Consider the following 21,044-nt stretch of genomic DNA (forward strand, 5'->3'; position numbering starts at 1 on the left):
GTTAAAAAAAGAGATTTTTAAATTATAGTAAAGCAAAATAAAGTAACTAAACATAGGTCTTTGTTTTATTGTCTATGTTTTACCTACAATTTATTAACTTTATTTTATGAAGTAGCTAAGCTTTTAATAGCAACTTTCGATATCCATATATTGAATGGAGCCATACATAGACACAGTACTATAGATATTCGTTTTTTTTTCTTTTTTCATAATTTTCCGTGTTGTTATTTCGAAAAGGTATTTTATTTCCAAGTTCCGCGGATATGAGGGCGCTGCCAACTCTTATAACGTGGTGATGAATTACTCTGTGTTCTTTCGATATCCTTGTTAATCTGTGTTCTGTGTATATTATAACCAAACGTTGCGGATTAGAATATAACCACGTGTAAAAAGAATTTTTAATTTATTGAAATCTACGTCCAAATGGCTGTAATACAGAGGATAAAGTAATTAATTTTGAAATTATAGTATGGTAGTACTAGTTATTAATTGTCAAATTTAAAAATAAACCTTTACTTTTCAGAAAACCTACGACTCGGAAAGGTAAAAAAGTTTTACTTGCAAAGGAACCCAAACCAATTGAAGGTCCGAAGCAATGTTTATTTCTTCAAGGACGTAATCCTTCAGAACGCACAAGGAAACTCTTAAAAGATATTTATGATTTGAAGAAGCCTGATGCTGCGTATCTTAGTCGTAAAAATGATTTTGTTCCGTTTGAAGATGCTTCGCTCATAGAAAAGTAAGTTGTCCACTGTTAACAATATGAAACTATTATATTAGTATCATTTATTTATTTATTTATTTATTTTGTGATACATAGGTAACAATGGATGGTAAAACAATATAAGTCCTCTATAATCAACCCCATCTATCGAGGTATACAAATTTACAATTACATAAGAAAACATTTATATTATATAAAAAGAAAAATCAGCAATGTCACATTTATATAAAAAGAAAAATCAGCAATGTCACATTTATATAAAAAGAAAAATCAGCAATGTCACATTTATATAAAAAGAAAAATCCGCAATGTCACATTTATATAAAAAGAAAAATCAGCAATGTCACATTTATATAAAAAGAAAAATCAGCAATGTCACATTTATATAAAAAGAAAAATCAGCAATGTCACATTTATAGTAAAAAAATATAATTATGGAACTTTATTTTTTTTTTAAGTTAATAACTATAAATAAATATTCGTTTTGTCAGATTTTATCATTAAAGAATTCACATACATTGTAATAACATTTATCAATTAAGAATTTTTTTAATTTATACTTAAATACATTAGTTGGTGCATCCTTTATAGATTTTGGTATTTTATTATAGATTTTTGGTGCCATACATAATATACTATCGTGCATAAGTTTTGTACTAGATTTTTTTAGATATAACTTATCATTATCACGTCGATTGCGTTTAACAATTTCTGAAAGTCGTGGAAATAAATTCTTATTAGTTTTAACAAATACACATACTTCAAATATGTACAATGAAGGTACTGTCAATATATTATATTGTTTGAAATACGGCATACAACTATCAGTATTTTTAAGATTAAACATGGCTCTTATGCACCTTTTTTGAGCTTTAAATACAAATTCTTTCTTCGTTGAATTTCCCCAAAATATTATGCCATACCGTAAATTTGAAGCAGTAATACCATGATACGCTGTAATGAGCGCTGATTCATTTACTGTAGGAGACAATTTATTTAAAGCATAAGCCGAAGAACTCAATTTCTTGGATAATTCAGCCACCGCACTTCAGCTTACCATCTTATTCTTAGGAAAATGCAAAACAAAAAAATATTAACTTGTCTATACCTGGTGGCTTAAAGTTGAATAAGTATACTGCTAAACTGATTTCAATGAAATAAATATGTATTGTACAAAAATTCCATTAAAATTGATTGAAAGATAGATAGTATAGTTTTTATTCTTATAAAACCAAATTGACTCTATAAGTGGTAAAACTATCAGCTAGTAGTAATTATGTTAATAGTGAATCTCTCTTGTCGCAGGTTTATTATTAACATTTTTTTTAACCCATTCTTCTAAGCATCAGTCCCATAGGTAAATTAAGCTGGATTAATCAAGATTTATTTACCAATATTTACTATTAATACATTTTATAATTGCTGTTTATTTTTTATAGAATGTGTGACAAGAAGGATGCAGCTTTATTTGGTGTAGGATCACATAGTAAGAAGCGGCCACATAACATAATATTGGGCAGGACTTTTAATTACAATATATTGGATTTAATAGAACTTGGAGCAGAAAACTATAAACCTATGTCAGAATTTCACAATATGAAAGTGCTAGCTGGTTTGAAGCCATGTTTGTTATTTAATGGACCAGCTTGGGATTTAAACCAGGATTTGAAGAGGTTAAAGTCACTGTTCATAGATTTCTTCCATAGAGAAAAGGTTTGTATTCTAATTAAGTATTTAAACTTAATACATAGCAAAAAGATAATAATTGTAATTTCAACTCTTGTGGTAAAGTATTTTTATACCTTTTGTGTGTACATTCCCTTGAGACATGATTTTTTTTTTATAATACAGTGAACACACTATATAAGCAAAATTTTTTATATTTTGTTTATTTTATTCAGCTTAGTTAGTAAAAGAAATAAGTAAAAACATTTTTCAGACGGAAGGTATTTTTATACTCCTCATTCCTCTATAAGCAATATTTCCCAATAAGAAACTTTTTTATTGAAATTGGATCAAATGAATTGCTTATATAGAGTGTTCGCTTTAGAATGGTAAACAAAATGATAGTCTGATGAAAAGTGGTTATTGTTACCTATAGACATTAACAGCACCATTGAAACCATAGAGTACTGTGATTCTCATGGTAGTACTCATACATTGCCAGTCCTAAGGACTATGGTAATATATTATAGCATCCTTAATTAGAATTGCTATAAATACTGTCTACAGAAGTTGCAAATATAATATAAAAATTATAAATATAAATATTACTAATAAAAATATGCATAATATAGAAAATACTTTTAGATTGAAACAATTAGACTGCAAGGATTGGAGCATGCCCTCAGTTTCACGGCTACAGATGAAGGAGTGATCTATTTAAGGTCTTATAGAATATTATTGAAAAAGAGTGGTCAGCGAACTCCTAGAGTTGAACTTGAAGAAATTGGTATGTATACTTTTAAAATTTTCATTGCAGTTTCCCTGAAAAAGAAAATGCCCATTGATAGTATCATTAATTCTTATGACACAATGCTTTCATATTAATAATTTTTATCTCAAATTAATAAGATTTTTCATGTAATAATAGTACACATTCACATCTCCGGATTTAAACCAATGTGTTTGCTATGTTTTGTCACTAAATTATACTTACCTGCTTACAATTTTTATAATAGCTTCTCTTAAATATAGTTCATTGTATTATTATTTACTGTGTGGTCCCCTTAATATAGTTCATTGTATTATTATTTACCCTGCATAGAATGAGCCAGTCCTTCCTTTTCCATAGGTGTCATAAGAGGCAATTAAGTGAACTTGCTGATTGAGGAATGGGCAGTAACATCCTTCTTAAAACATGCACATTTTATGATACATATTTCACCTCTAAACGAGGCATCATTAGGCAAATTATTAGGTTGCTGGTCGGAGCCTAGTGTTAACTGTTTGGCACCAAAACTTCTCAGTTCGAGTGCCAAATGTTACAAAATGTACATGAACAAAATAGAATTCGGAGATTGATGACTAATATGGAAAGTTGTGGAACTTTTTTAGTAATAATGGTAGTCAATCTTCAAGTGTTGGCAGTCACACATACACTAATAGTAGCGGAATTAAACAAAATATTTTTTATTAAATGACCATTTTAGAAAGGTGTTCCTTGTCAACAGCCAATGAACACAGTATGTGTTTTGTTCAATCTTTTTATTACTTTTTATGCATTATTTGTGATTATTAATTTGACATTATTTAGTAAAATATGATAGCTGATAGTAGAAAGTTCAAATTAGATTTAGAATTCTTAAATTAATTACTGTAGAACTCCATTAAGATATGGCCAATAAATTTTATTTTAAAATTTCTATAAAACACTTTATATTCAGTGGAATTTTATTGTACTACAGGCCGATGGCGATATTAAGTTCCATAGCCAGATGGGTTTTCTCTTTTCTCTGAAGTTTATAATTTATAGTCATTATTTATCAGATATTTTATCTACTTATTTCTATTGTTTTCTCACTTTCGGCATTATATAGTTTAGCAATAGGAAAAATGAAAATATATGTAGAAAGTTCTTCTACATATAGCTAAGATCTTTGCTAACCTGATATATTTTAAAAAATATTATTAAGGAACTAAACCATAAGTTATTATATTTAAATGTAATGACTACGATTTAACTTACATGTAATTTGATTTAGAGAGCTCGATTAGTTTTGGAACCATTCAGGACCCTTAATCTTGAATAGCTGTGACGAAATACAATTTATTAAATTATAATGTTATATTTTTACCATTCTGGGTTAAAATTAAATAAATCTTATATACCAATTTTTGGTATGTATAACTACTATTGTTAGTATTGTAGTTTTTTTATTTAAATTTGTTTACCCTTGTTAAAGTATTGTACTTACGTTAAATACAGACCCACCGCATTTCTAAAGTTAAAAGTCGTAAAATTTAATATAAACGTGAACAACTTTATTTTTAAAGCAAATATCAGTGACTTTAGAAACTTACTTATGTACTTTAATGATACCAATGTTTTTTGTGCAGGGCCTTCCATAGATTTTAAACTCAGGAGAACAAAATTAGCAGCTGATGATTTATACAAAGAAGCTTGTAAAATACCAAAAGAAGCAAAGACAGGTGTCAAAAAGAATATATCTAGGGATGCATTTGGTTCTAAATTGGGTCGTATTCATATTGGAAAACAGGACATTGGCAAACTGCAAACACGTAAGATGAAGGGATTAAAGAAAACACCAGAGGAAAGAAAACAGATGCTGTTAAAAAAGAAGGCAAAAAAATCTGTGAATCAAACACAAATAACTTCAATAAATTAATAGATTTTTAATTGCATTTGATTTAATATTTACATTGAACCTACAATTACAAATTTCTAGAGGTTGATAATTTAGACTAAAAAAATGGAAGTATAAAAATAAAATTATTGCATCATTTTATCAGGTTTAACCTGTGCAAAGAAAGGATATTTTATATCCCTTATATTTTGTCTATGGAGGATAAAATTCTCTTTTGTATCAACCTCATACTTACATGGACAAATGTATTGTACCCTGCAATATTCTGTTATGACAGAGAAAAATTTACTGTTATGATTCTAGGTAGGTAGTGCCTTCAATTTTTTTCATACATTCTTATTTATTTAGATCAATGTAGTAAGACATCCCAGGTAGCAAGGTGACGTCTGTAATTCATATAAGTCGTCAGTTTTGAATTATTTTAGGGTCGGTGACTGAAAATCGACGTCAATATGATGATGTATTGCTACCTGGGATAACGTGTCTTATTTTTAATTTCCTTACTAATATAATAAAATTTTACTAAACGATGCCTGTAATTGAGAGATATGTAAGAAAATTTGATATGAGCGATCTTAATAAGAACATTGTAAGCCAAAACTATAATTTTTAGAAATTTTGTCTCTGTCTTGTATGTCTTGAATGTTTGTCCCGGCATCACGCAAAAACTACTGCACCAAATTGGATATGGTTTTCACAGTTGGTGTTCCTGAACATCTAACTTAAAGTTTGTTATATTTTACTTGATACGCCATCTAGAAGTGGTCTATTTGTTTGATTTCCCTACTTTTGAAATCGTGTACACAATAGCGGACAAAAAGCTAATTTATAATAATAATTATAAGCTCTTTCACTCAAATTAACAGACAGAATTATATTCTTGGTCTAACTAATTACTATCTCAGTTTATGAATCAAAGCTCGTTAGTGATATTTGTCGGTCTTTTACTTCATCATAATAAAATAACTGAACCAATTATAACAAAAAATGTTATAATTGAGTAGAAGGTAGATTGGTATTAGCCGAATTTAAACTTCAGTCACAAATAATATTAGCTTCAATTCATGTCAAAACTCCAAAGATTCTTCACTGGTGCCCCGCAAGTGTATAAAAAAGTAGGGTGTTTACGTGTAAGATTATAATCACTTCATATACAGAAAATCTTAAACCTTTATTTATTTAGGTAGGTACAATACGTACCACTTGTTTTTGAAGAATAAAGAGATTGCAAGATCTCCACTGTCCAAAATACCTATTATACAGTCTAATTATTTGTGTAGTTCTATAAAATTACTAATGGAAATATGTATGACGTCAACAAAAAATTTCCTTGAACAAAACTGTAATAATAATAAACTGTATGTATATGAGCACTGGCTTTTTGTATATCGATTGATTAATAGATACCAATAAGTTATGCTAGAATTGTGTATCTAATTATATTACTACATAATGTTTACTAAAAATTCAGTAAAATTTTTGGTAGCAATATGATTATTGAAAGTTTAAAATGTTATTAGATAATTTTTAGAGAGAGTGAGGTCGATTTTGAGACGACATTTCTCTAAATGTGTCTGTAAAATTAAAATTGCAATTTAATATCGCAGAGAAATTTTTATTCTAAGGACAAATATTAATTAAATTTTTATTACATTTATATCAACATTATTATAAATTTAGTTTATGATGGTCCATAAAACAGTAATTTTACGAAACTATCAAATAAAAATTTAAACTGAGAGCTTACTAAGAGATACGTTTAGAGAAATAGCGGTTAATAATCGAGTCCAATATCGACTAAATATTTAAATGTTCACCATAGTACTTATTTACAACCTAATGATTTTTACAGAATGTTACAGCTTAATGACTTATAAGCCAGTTTTCTAGAAAAATAGTTCTAAACGAAATATTAACGAATTCTAGTAGACAATCTATATCTTTTTCCTATGGGAAGAAACGGGTACCTACCTAGTAGTGGAACGGAAATGAGTTGTTAAAGTAAGACAGAAAGTTTATATATATATAAATTTTTTAATTTTATTATCTTTACCTGTCTACTTATATTTATAAAATCCTAATGAACATTTAGTACGAAATAAAAATATGCTTATATTTTAAGATATAAATCAGCGTAAATATATATTTTCCTTCCTTAATAAAATTAGCAAACATGATCCATTCATTTTATGTCACCGCTAGGGAAATCCCATACCCACAGCGACTGATAGGAAGGTAGTTAAGAAGAATGTCATTTGCATAAACTCAATCATACTCTGCTACTCGGTATAGCAATATACAAAAAAAAAAAAAAAAAACATTAAATTGGTATAATTTAATCATTTTGACTGTGCATAATATCCTATACTTTTTTGTTACCATTGTTCAACTATGTTTTCCTTTTATAGGGAGAGATCTATTACTCAACTATTTATTTTGCGAGTTCTATTAGATTATAGCTATAGTCCGTCCGTTGCTACGGGTAATATTAACTTAGATAAGTACCTAGATAGCTATATAGAATAGATAGAATATGTTAATAGATATTAATATATACTAGAACCAAAAAATATGCAACTAGATACCTATCTGTTACAAGTAAGTTCCTACAAGTAAATGATTTTAGAGATATTAATCCGAAACAAAATGCCATTGCGAATTAAAAATCTGAATTGATTCGTTCATTATCAAAAAATCAGTTCAATGATATTTATCCCGTGGTTATATTTCACAATTCACTTATTGCACGCGACATCGACCTTGAATTAAAAATATTAATCACGAAGATACGGCTTTGTTTAAGATTTAAATTATTTATTGTGCAGTGTTGCAATTGATAAAGAATAACAGGTTTATATCTATAATCATACATTGTAAGTACTTTTTGGTAACACCATAACTTACGTTCCCCCAAAATAATCACCACCAGCTTTCTATTATCACTTTTCATGGCATTTAATTAGAGCACATTACATTTTTACATACAATGTATACCACGCACCCAAAAAATGCTGAAATTAAACAAAACAAGTAAGTACTTGAACATACCAATGAACTCGATACAGTTGCGGCTGCAATTGACAGTAATTGTACCCCTAAGTATGTTTCAACTCAAGAGCTTGGCGGAATAGCGATTTAATATTCTGCCTCTCTTTCCGATGGTTATACCTAACAATCAACCACTATTGGTATATTAAGATAAAAAGTATATATTAAATTTTAAGTTAGACCTTTACAACTATGAAAACCGCATCCGATTTCGAGCAATAGTTTTTATGTGTGTAAAAAAATATACAGAAATAATTCTAAAAATTATTGTTTTGGCTTATTAAGAGTCATATAAGTTTTTCTTAAATATTTTCTATGTACAAATATCGTCCAGTTACAATTTTATCATATTAGTGAGATACGTCTGTTTATAACTAATCTGGCATAAATACTGTTACATAAAAACTTTTCTTTTTTTTTTCAACTTTTTAATTATTTTGAATTTGGAACACGTTTATTATTTTCAAAACTTCTTTTATTTCCGCGCCATTTCACATATTTTTCCGTGTTTATTATCAAATTACAATATGGAATGGGGTGTTAAAGAAAACAGGATTGCAGTGATCGCCTTGCACAAAATGGGTATGGAGCTGTCGGTCAATACACAGGTGAAAGGCACAGAAATATCCTCTTTACCGATGAAAAACTTTTCACGATTGAAGAACACTACAATAAGTAAAATGATAAAGTGTACATTTACAGTTTTAAAGAAGCTGCTCAAGTGGTTGGAAAGGTACAACGTGGTCATCCTGCATCAATGATGGTTTGGTGGGGCATATCTTATCAAAGGGTCACAAAATACATTTTTGTGAAAAAGGAGTGTAAACTTCAGACAAAGTGTATCAAGATACAGTCTTGGATCGTGTTATGAAACCTCTCAGCAATATACTTTTTAAAAATATACCATGGACTTTCCAGTTGGACTCTGCACCTGATCACAAGGCACGAACTACCCAAATCTAGCTTCAAATTAACGTTCCGGACTTTATAAGAGCGGAAGACACCAGAGGAAGACTTTGTACAAAAATCGATTGCTTGGGTACCTCTGTCCCATTCGTGTTTCAACCATGAAACAGTTGTGTTTGCATGGCCGTGTTTCGGTTTGAAGGGTGGGATATGGCGTGAATTTACTGGGTACAGAGGAATAACACCTGAGTCCTCAGGAATAGCAACGCATATGGGGGTATCATGGGCGAAACAGTATGTGTGTGTACTGTTATGTCTATGGTACTCCTCATGTCTATAGGCGACGGTTACCACTTTACATCAGGTGGGCCGTCAGCTTGTTTGCCATTTTAAGTTGTATAAAAAAAAGACGCCCTCATCTAGCCCAAACCTCAACCTTTTAGACTTCAAATTATAGTCAGTTTTAGATTTTTTTTAGAGTTTTATGGGCATGGTCTGTTCTAAACGACACGACGACATTGACTCTCTTAAGAAATTTTGGAGCAAGTAGTGCCGAAATTTTCTTTGGAAACAGTACTTAAATCCATAGATTCGTGGCCAGACAAATTGAAGGCCTGTATAAAAGTCAATGGTGGCCATTCCGAATAAAATATTTTCTTATTTTTTGCTGAAACTTTAATAAATATGTCGGTATTAATTTTAGTGATATTACATTACTTCATAAAAAAATGCATTTTAATTTTTAACATAACTTATGACTGGACTAGCTATTGATATGGATGTTTCCTTTGTGTCTATAATTATATATTTACTAAAAAGTATTTACAATATATCAGATGTCTAATCATACTTACAAGTTCTGCTTGTTTGGAACTAGGGAGCGTTGTGTATTACACAGATTGTAATAAAAATAAACTATTACTTATTATTGTGTATATGTGAGTAGGTATGATATAAAATGCAATTTGTAAGTTTGCGGTCAAAGAAGAATAGCATAATTGTGGTAAATGGGCATTGTGGTTGTGGTACACATAAAGACATTTATTAAAAAAAATTCAGTGATAACTGTTCTACCTACTATTATTATTAACTATAAGAAATTATTTCATTCGTTACAGTTTTATTATTCTCGTTTTTTGTTTAAAAAATATTTTACGTAAAAGAAGTACGTATTTAGCTTTTTTTTTAATGTGATGAAAATGATAATCCTGCCTCTGCTATCGGTATTACCTCGGGGTATACTACCACAATAGGAGAGAATAAAGTCAATTCAGTTAGTCCTTTGTAACGAATTCGCAAGGAATTTTCTGCAGGATGGTTTAGAATAGAATCAGGGTGGTTTTAAGAGGCGACCGCGTAGAAGTCGATTTGAATCGAAACTGTATTCGATTCAAATCGATATAGACAAAGAAATAAAAGAAAAAATAATAACACTATTCGATTTCTTCTTTATGACCGGAAGACATTGGTCGAGATAAAAATTAGTCTATGTACTTCAATATTCCAAATATATGTAGACCGAATTTCATGACGATTACACGAGTCGCTAAATCACCAAGATGTAACAGAGTCATTTTGCCATATTAAGAAAGGGTACATAGTAAATACATAATATAAAAATGTCAGCATGTGCAAAATAAATACCTAATTAATTTAAACAGAAACAAAACAGAAAAAATATATCTCATTGAAGCAATGCGCTACGCCGGCGAAGGTAAACGAGTACAGATTTGAAAATGTCGATTAATCATTTAAAATATCAGATTATATTTGCATTAGGTTAAACATTATTGTAGGTATAAGTATTATTACATATAAGATGATATTATTTAAAGATATATGAAACCGTTTCTTATGTTGAGTTGAAAATTACTGATGTGAAAACAGAAAAGAGCAGATGGATGTACTTTTCATATAAAATAAATAAAATATACTCACGATTATAATCCCTGATGGGGTTATTCCGGGTATTTGTCGACTGATGTTGTTATGGTGAACATAACGTTCGACGTGTTCTTATTTCCCATATTATTTCTAAAAAATGTAAAGAAATACCATTTTCTAATAGATATTATCCAAAAATCCATTCCGACTGGAGTCTCGATAGGAGTTAGAGTTTATTGTTTTAAAATTCTTTAGATTAAGTTCAACTATATTTAACAAACAATGTGACAATTGTCTGATCCTCAAGCTGAGTATCGTATCTTATCAGTCGTTATTTGTTCACTACTGAACATAGGCCTCCCCCATCAAGCTGAGTATTTACGAGAAATCAAACAAACAAACAATAAATATCAGGAAGCACATCCCTGAATACATACTAGATTACCAAACGACTAAATATCTTTACATACTTTATAGGATTAATGATATAAAAAAAATATAAGAAAATGAATTGGCATAAAAATGATTTTTATATACATTTACTTTTGATATAAATTTTTTTTTTAGAACAGCCAAGAATACAAGGGAATAACATAATGTAACGAATATCACTTATAATATTCATAACTTAATATTTAAGTATAAAAATTATTTATAAGATGAGGCCAGTGGACGATATTAAACTTGTTCTTTTAGATTAATGAGTTTCTTGCTGCGCAAGTATCATATTATGTAGATACAATACCTACGTGGAATTCCTTTATGTACTCCTATACATATTAGATATATTTTATGGTGGATAGCTATGGCGTAGTATTTCATATTATTTATTATTGATTACTTAAGGTTTATATCAATTTGTCATGAGGATAATTGTTAATGATACTACTTACGTAATATTGTATTTACGGAAAGTCAAGGAATAAAAATAATATATTTATATCTTTATTAGTATTAATTAATTTATATTTATCTTTATATCAGGTGGCAAGTTATTTTTTTTTCTACAAAAATTAAAACTTAATAGAATTAGTATGGCCCTACTGTGAAATTAGACTATTTCGATTAAACGAAATCCTTATAATTGGTGAAGATGTGAACGAAAAAAGAAATAAAACTCACAGGAAGCGAGAATTTTTATGTTTTTTAAAAATACTGGTATCGTATCTTCTAATATCACAAATGGCGAAACTGGTCTGGAAGGAAGTACCTATCTATACAAGTTTTCACGTAATAAAGTTAAATTTAAATCTACTCCAAGTACCAAATATCTCCAACATTAACATAATGTAAATAAGCAATATGCATATATACGTTAGCTTGGAAAAAGTAGTAAAAAGATTTTATACATACTACAAAAGTAACATAACATCTTTTTTTTTTATGTGGGGAAATAGAACACCGTAGTCCTCCGTCCAGTCCGTAGTTCCAGGGATGGAAATGTACGTTACGAGCGTGCTACCCTTATACCATCGGCAGAACATATTATATGATATCTATGGTGTTATGGTGAAAAGTATTGATAATAAAGAATATAAACATGTTCTTTGTTCTTCAATACTTTTTACTTTTCAGCATGTAGGGGTTTACTTCAAAGAAACGAACCGAATTCAATAATGACAAAATTAGTATGACATCCACAAGGATGTTGGTACCTAAGTCGTTGTGATAATTCTTATATATTTTTTTGATAAAATGAATATACTCGTAGTACTAGCACACAAATAGTAAATATTGACGAATTGCAAACCTCCTGTTTTTGAAGTCGCTTAAAATTAACAATTTAGTTGCGTAATCGTTTTCGCAAATGTGAAAACGATTCATGGCTTAACATAGATATAAATTTGATTATGTATTGACTGTAATTCAGCTGTACGTTTTCCAAAAAATAAATAAACAAATAAATAAGTAATATACTTACACAACAATATAGTTGAATTGAGGACCTCTTCTGGTCTAAAGACCAAATAATAATAAGTGAATTTATTTACAAACAAATGCACTTAATATTGTCTATCAAAAACACTATAAACTTTAATTGTATTGTAACCATAATTTTTATTAATTTATAATTTTATAACATTACTATCTATATCGAGTGCTATTACTTAATGATGTACCATATTACTTTCAACACTAAGTGCAAAAAAAATGGAACAAATTGTGTACTTAAACAGATACCTGCTTCGTCAGAATATATAGGGCGCTTACCATCGGGCGGAACATACCTATACCTGAGTGTCAATAATCATTCTTAATAAATAGGTAGATACTCATATTTCTTTAGTGATAACACTGAAAAACAATGGTCATCTAAAATTTATTATGGTTCAATAAATACTTCTATATAACTATTGCAGAAGAAGAGAATGAAGAAAAAAATGTAAAAGAGATTGATTTGGTATTTCAAGAATTATAAAAGTTATAAACCTACTCATTATAAAAACAAGAAAGTGTATTAACTTTAAAAATCTCAAAAGCCAAGACATAATAATCAACAAGCATATAAATAAAAAATAAAAATGTAGAAATGGCGCTGATAAAATTTGGAACCGGGTAATAACCAGGCTAAGCTAAGTTCAAATACAAAAATACACGTTCGTCTTATATGTCTACCTACTCGGCGGACCGGTCAGCAGGTCCCGGTGGTAAGTTACTGCTGGTTGTTGTTTATTGTGGGTGTGAAATGTGCTTTAGGTACTAGGTGTTGTGACCGTACCCTTGACCAGACGCGGGCGCGCTCAGTTACCGCGCGGCTCTCTGCTAGTATCATCGTGTTAAGAAACTCTAAAGACAACGTACTCGTGTAAGCTGTCGTCACGTAATATAAACACGAACTTCCCTTATTCTTAGCAACTCCAGACTCATCTGTTGCCTAGACTCAAAGTCAAAATGCGCGTTGCGAGACGACTTTACTCATATGGTGTTGCGTATTTTGTAATATTGCGGAGTGCGTATTTACGTTACAAAATAAATTTTGAATAATGATATAATTGACTATTTTAATAATGAAAGACGTTAATATGAAATCAAAGAATAATGAAATGGACCAACAAGCAGAGCTGGAGGAACTGTTGCAGAAGCCTAACAACGTGCAGTTGTTGCCTGATAGAAGAAAACACGCAACAAGTATGTTTCTAAATTAGTTTTTACTTAAAATGTATGAATTTGTCAGGTGTCATTTAAACACGATTTGTTCTGGTGAATGGACAAGCGAGAAAATTGTAAACAGTAAAACCGTCATCAATATGTGACGTGATGCGGCATTCAATCGACAGTCTTAGTTACATAGAAGTATTTTTTGTATATAGGTACTTATACTTCGATTTTGAAAATCTTTGATAATAAAAAAAATAGGTATAGGTAGATACACCACCGAAATTATCATAATCATCAAAAAACCAGTAATCGGAAATCGAAAAATTAATATATGAAGTGAAATAAAATGTTTTGGGAGTATTTTAATCAATTTATAAAAAAATAAAAATTCTTGTGTAAAGATTTAATAAATTCATCATGTAAATCATGTAAATGAATACTTGTTGAATTGAGTGATAATTATAACTTTGTATTGAATCTTTTTCAGTTATAGTTTTCAAAAAAATGCTTATTCTATTTTAAAAATTCAGTATCGTTCGTTAGTTAAGTTATTATCGAAAGCACTTGTCCTATTTATATAAAGCAACTTCTTGCAAAAATAATAATTTATTTTTGTATAAAAAATTCATGATACATTTTTTTAGATTAGTGTTAATGTAACTATAAAAATTTTAATAAAAATTTTAGTGCTTATTTATAGGTAGGCGAGTAGGTACATAATGAAATAACAATACTAGTCAAAAGGTTTTGTTAAAAACACGCGATGACATTGGTCATAATTTTTAAAGCAACCTTCTTATACATGACAATTTCTTACAGTTATTGGATTTGTATTCTCAATAATATTCATTAGAATAGGAAAATCAATCTATTTTTAACCTTATTTAGGTAGTACACTTAGTTGTTATGAAAGAGATTTAAAGCAAGCCAGTCGCAAAATACCTATATAATTGGACTCTGTAAAACGGACACTTTATGCATGGTTAGACGCGATATCCACTTTATAGGTAGGAAGGAACCAGTTCCGATAAAATATTATTAACATTGTAAAGCACTGGTTTAGTATAATTTTGAAGTAGGTATTCAGAACATTCTAAAAACTATTTCTTTTTATCTTTATTTATTTTTAGATGTAAGTAACACAGGAAAAATAAAATGAAAGAAAATATATTGCTGCAAACTAGAAACTTAACATTATTATTTATTATAATTACTTTATAAAAAAGCTCATCTCGGAAAGTTGAGTTGAAGGGGTATTTTTAGGGGATTTAAAAGGGGGGAACTACAAAACGAATTTAAAAATATTTAAACAAGATTTTAGCTGAAGTAATTCTGCATATTTTGGTATTTCTTTCAACATTCTAGATGAATTACCAAGATATGATAGTTCCAAGATAGGATATTTTTGCAGTTTTTAAAATGCGTGCGTAGCCCCATATGAATTTTCTTCAGTCAACATTATTTTAAAAGTACTATTTTATAAGTAGGTAATTAAAAAATATCAAATTCAATTAGTAAAAACATTTAACTTAATAATAAAGTCATTTTAAAATTATATAATAAACACTGAAGTTATAATTAAAAAAAGTTTTGAGTTTACGTATATTTTTAATTTATTAAATGAAAACTTAACACAACGGTATTTTTTTAACCCGCCAAATGGTTTGTATCTAACAAATCAATAACACGTTCTATAATAATTAATTCAGGTTATGTTCTTTAATTAAAAAAAAATAATATTTATTAATTAATTTACAGATTTCAAAAACTTTATTTATAGAATGCTTGTATTTCCTAATATATTCAATATTAGGGCACACAAAGTTAAATAAATCTTATCAAAAAGATAAAATAGCCGTCTGTATAAATTTGTGCTTTATAATTAATTTTATATTCTTCTTTTCATTTAAGAATTTCCTCTTGTCGGTACAACTAATTCATGCATCTTCTTCCAGCCAGCTCTATCCCAGGCCATATCCTTGCCCTCCCCGTATGACATGACACCTAGTGTTTCTATTTGTTTATTCTATATTATAAAAGTGAAAATTTCACCGAATGTCTGCCACTGTGATAAATATACGTGAGTTAAATATATTCACTACGAGTGTGGCTTGAAATGGAACGTCTTAATAAGTTTTTTCGCGCCATTATATTCTGATCTCAGTTTCTAAAGCTGCAGTTAATTAAGAATCTAAACTTATTGAGCTTATATTCATTTCGAATATATTTTATAATCATTTCGAATTTCTTTATCTAATGCATAAATTGTTAATGCTTATTATACTTAGGTTTACAAGAACATTTTTAGGTTTTAATAGATATTACATGGGCTGCCTTTTAAGTTGTGTCGTTTGAAATAAGTACATATAATCTAATAGATTATTACCAATTATTGTTTTTAAAATAATTCTCCGCGATATTTAATACACTTTTGCATGCGTACAAACCAGTTTTTAAAACATTTATTCCACTCCGAAGTAGGGGTAGTCAAAATGGTCGATTTGTATGCGTCAACAGCTTCTTCAGTTAAGCCGAAACGTTGACCACGAAGATTTTGGTTAATTTTGGGGAACTTAAAATAATCGTTAGGGCTTAAGTCAAGGCTGTAAAGTGGATGATCTAAAATTCGACATTTTGGGTGCTCAAAAACATCTTTGTTTGGCGGGTGGTGTGCGAACTTGCATTATCATGGTGCAGTATAATACGACATCTTGAATTGTTTTTTCGAAATTCGGTGATAACTTGTGGTAAACAAACAGTGGTATACTAGTCAGTGATAACCATCTTGCAATTTTCTAATACAATAGTGGCGACGTGACTACCCTTTGCAACAAACGAGGCAACCATTTTTTTCGAAGTGCTCCGTGAGCGTATGACTTTGGTCGGTTTTGGCTCATCCTGAAGACCCAGACAGTTGACTGCTGTTAAGAATCTGGATCGTTTACATATATCCAAAACTCATCACTACTAACCATATCATAAATATGCTTTGACTCTCCTCGGTTAAATCGCTGCAGAGTTTTGCGATACCAACTAACACGGGCTGTTTTTTGGTCATTGCTGAGCAAATGTGGTATCCAACGTGAGATCAACTTTTTTACGCCAAGTTCTTCGTGCAGGATTTTTTGGACAGTGGTCCCTAAAATGCCCATGGATGCCTCTATTTCACGGTATGTCACATGACGATCTTCGAGGATTAGCTGCCGCACGGCTTCGATGTTCTCTTGCGTCATGGCGGGCTTTGGACGACCTTCACGTGACTTGTCACTGAGGCTAGAGTACCCACGTTGAAATTCTAAATATCAGCGTTCTACAGTCCTAAGATATGGTGCTGCATCACTAAATACAGTAGTGAGCTCCTCAAAGCACTGAAGTCGCGAAAATCCCCTTTGAAAGTTGTAGAGACGCAAATTTTCCTTAGATATTTCCATTTTTAGAACCGACTTGTCACCTTTCAATAGATGATACAATAAAACTATTTGACCAATCTGAAAACATTCTTTTGTTTTCGAATTCTAAATTCAAAAAGATGAAAATGCCGTATGTTTTAATGTGTTAATAATCGCGGGAGGTTGGCAAACGATACGACTTAAAAGGCAGCTTTACATATATAGCAACGTGATGAATAGTGCAGTAATAATTTGCACAAAGCGCCTGCCAAACGTGGCAACTACTGGCAAAATCCCTCATAGAATAGGCTTATGTTCAATAGTGAACAGTTAACGGCTGATATAATGATGATGATGATGATGATTTTGCATATTTCAACCGAGAAATAAAATCGATATTATACTTTAAAAGCTTATTTAAAAGATATTCTCAAATCAATTTTTCTTATATTGAATTTTTGAGAAGGGTTTTAAACGCCCCCCATACTCAGCATACAAGCCATATAACCATATAAACATATAAAACCAATAAATAAGAACCTTTATTTATTGGTCTGTACTATACGATTGACACTAGTAGCAAATTTGAATCATTTCAATGAATGAAGTTACAAGCGTTTCAAATGCTAGGTCAAAATATAACAGGAAAGCACCAAAAGCATATCTGTTTTCATTTTCATAACTTGTTTTTTTTTATACAACTTAGAATGGCAAACAAGCTGACAGCCCACCTGATGGAAAGTGGTATCAGTTATTTAGCTAGAATATTTAAAAATATATCACAATGCGTAGAATTACTTCAGCTACAACTTCTCCTTTCAATGTTCTTCTTCTTCAATTTGTTGCACAGTTTTAAAATAATATGTCAAAAACGGATTTTTTTATTTTCAAACTCTTTATTTAATTTTACCTTAAAATAATATTAGTTTAATCGAAGAAAAGTTGCTATATTGCTAGCTATTAAAAAAAATGATACTAGGGTAAATTATAGTCAAGCAGACATGATGCAAATAAAGGTTTAATTTTGGAATTTTTTTACTGACGCTTAAACTACGATTCGAATATATAATAAGTATCATCAAACCACAGTGTCTTTACGTTATATTATATAATAACATACGAGAGACTTAACTGGCTATCACTAATTTTATATATTCTCATAGAAACTAAGAGCCTGTACAAAATTAGTACAGTACTTGATGATAAGAGGTGGGTAAAATTTATATTTTGAATTTTGTAAATTGATAGGTTGGTTAATTGCCATAAAACCGCATGGGATGGTTATTTAATAGCTATGTATTTTATTCATATTAATTTACTGGTATACGTAGTATACAAATATGCACTAAAATAACACAAAATTCAATTAGGTAACACAGGTTTAGTTTCATGGTTATTTTCTTATTGTGATAAGTACTTTTTATATTTCATAAATTATAATTTTGATAAGTCGCACTTTCTACTCCTTTTAGTGCCGATAAATCAGGACCGTGGTAAAAGTCATCATAATGATGATGTGTAGTTTAACTTACAAAAATGTTTTACACAAATATCATCTTAGAAATACTAAGATAATGAATATATTACATCGATAGTTCTTTTTTTTTAAATATATGTCCGATTATGTTAAAAAGTAGTCACTTACTAGACACAATCAGTATCATGCAAGCACGAAAAACTAATTTAAAATTTAAATATATACATATTTGAATTCTCTATTCATGATATTAATTTGAGTTGCGGCCATGAGTACCTATTTTTGTTTTACTTGTCGAGATCTACAATTTAGTACATTACTATCGAGGTCAAAAATAAAGCAATTGACGGCCGAATAATATTGGAAGAACGTGACGATAGCTGAGTCCTTTTTAACCAAACGAGGCCTTTAAATATTTCGATAGTAACTTGTATAATACCCCTACTTTTCTACAGTTTTCAAGGAAACGATAAACTTACCTGAAAGACATTATTGCAAACAAAAGTTACCTATTTTGTATAATAAGAAATATTTTGCAACCGAAACTATCTAAAGTTAAAAAATCTTAAAAAATCTTACTGGTACTCCCAGTTAGTTTAATATCTTTGAATCTAAGAATAATGAAAAATGTGTACAGGACAAAAACTTTAATAGGTGAAAATTCCAAAAAAACAACAATAATGGTATATTGTTGTTTTTAGAATATTTACCTTTTTTTCCATAAAACGCATGTAATATTTCCAAGATTTTCATCTGTTGCAGAAGTAACGTAGAGATTTAAGTGACTGCAGTATAATTAAAGAAAGATCGATATATGCCTATACAGACCTGAGTGAATGCGTATGAATATAGTCTTTGAATACTAAACAGTTCAATACCTATTTAAAAAATATGAAACAGATTATCTTACTTTTCTCAGGACTCGAGTTTTAAAATATGGAATAAAATAATGTAACTATAAACTTTATACTGTAAACATGACGTGAAATTTGTCTCATAAAAGCTTCTGCTTCTGCTGACCGAATTGATAGTTCATTAAAAAGACTAACTTTCAGAACTAGTTTCATATTAATTTATGTAAGTACATTATATACTTAACTAGTTCCATAAATGACAATCTAAATCGGACAATTGCATGCTGAGGTGTATAGGCGATGCAGTTTCCCGAAGCGGAGGGCAGAACAATTTTGTAACGTATGCACAAGCTTATAGCTGCGAACACTATGAATCATGATATGCAATCATATAAAACAGATTGTATCCGCACTGTATTGCGTCTAGTTGTGGCGCCGGCACAGATTACGAGTACATAACGAGCACACGTTTAGAAACTTTTTCATTATATTAGCGCTATTTTCTTTCTTATAATCTTCCATCAGTCAAACAATTAGGTAGGTAGATATTATACGAGTCAAAGGTAATTACTTTGGCGCCAAATATAATATTTTTATATATTATTAATTTTTTTAATCTACAAACAGTCCAAGACTAAAGTATATTTTGCTATGTATCTCTTACATATCTGTGGCACAACTGGTTCCAGTCATTATGTGCATTATAAATGTATTATTACATATAGAGTCAAATCACAATTAAATTAACATCTTTTTAATTAATTTAAACCTTAAAAATAATGTAACCCAATTAACTGAGTGGATTATTTGTAATTTGTATAATGGTGTATTATTAATAAGCAAATATAATGCCACTGTAAAATATTCTATGTGACATTTAGTTTTTGTTTACGAGTATGTTCATAGCATAAATAAATGAATTTAGTATGCCAGATTCTAGTGAAGAGTGTGAACAGTATTTAAATATTATGTATCATCCTTTTTTTATTTTTCAAACAAAGTTATTTGTATTTATGTGAATATTATACCATGAAGAACAATATTTTTGAATAAAATTTTATCAAGAACAGCAACTAGATTAAAACAAGAAGTCAAATTAATAGAGGAGGCTAAACTTTTAATTTATTTTAGGCCTATATTTCTGTAGTAAAAGTATTCAGTTTCACAAATAGTATACAGTTCAAAAGTAAGTTTGAAAAATAATATTAGATAATTTATGTTCAACTATTTTGTAGTAGGTGCATTAGGTATACTAGTCGGTTACCTTTCAAAATAGTGGGGCTACCGTAATGCCACACCTGTAGAATCAAATATTTATCCGTAACTATGTGCCAA

The 21,044-nt window shown here is 29.6% G+C and overlaps 2 protein-coding genes and 1 long non-coding RNA gene across 3 annotated transcripts in view; all 3 read left to right on the forward strand.

The window, feature by feature from the left end:
- The first annotated feature begins 290 nt into the window (after nt 1–290).
- Nucleotides 291–5,084, forward strand: LOC113509687 (ribosome production factor 2 homolog). Its single transcript, XM_026893083.3, has 5 exons — nt 291–446; nt 524–739; nt 2,164–2,437; nt 3,035–3,176; nt 4,784–5,084. The coding sequence occupies exons 1-5, from the start codon at nt 424–426 to the stop codon at nt 5,071–5,073; spliced, it is 945 nt and encodes a 314-aa protein (XP_026748884.1). The 5' UTR covers nt 291–423; the 3' UTR covers nt 5,074–5,084.
- A 2,287-nt stretch (nt 5,085–7,371) lies between these two features.
- Nucleotides 7,372–9,003, forward strand: LOC128201680 (uncharacterized). The gene is made up of 2 exons (XR_008253371.1): nt 7,372–7,534; nt 8,803–9,003. It is a non-coding gene; the product is annotated as an uncharacterized LOC128201680 (long non-coding RNA).
- Nucleotides 9,004–13,609: 4,606 nt separating this feature from the next.
- The window catches only part of LOC113509767 (organic cation transporter protein-like), a 55,693-nt gene continuing 48,258 nt past the window's right edge, over nt 13,610–21,044 (forward strand). Inside the window, exon 1 of the mRNA XM_026893180.3 lies at nt 13,610–14,019. Coding sequence (XP_026748981.2) covers nt 13,899–14,019 — 121 coding nt within the window. The 5' untranslated portion in view covers nt 13,610–13,898. The remainder of the gene's footprint in view (nt 14,020–21,044) is intronic.

The sequence above is a fragment of the Galleria mellonella genome, unplaced genomic scaffold (assembly GCF_026898425.1).
Source record: "Galleria mellonella isolate WM207_F2 unplaced genomic scaffold, CSIRO_AGI_GalMel_v1 utg57, whole genome shotgun sequence".
Lineage (NCBI taxonomy): Eukaryota > Metazoa > Arthropoda > Insecta > Lepidoptera > Pyralidae > Galleria > Galleria mellonella.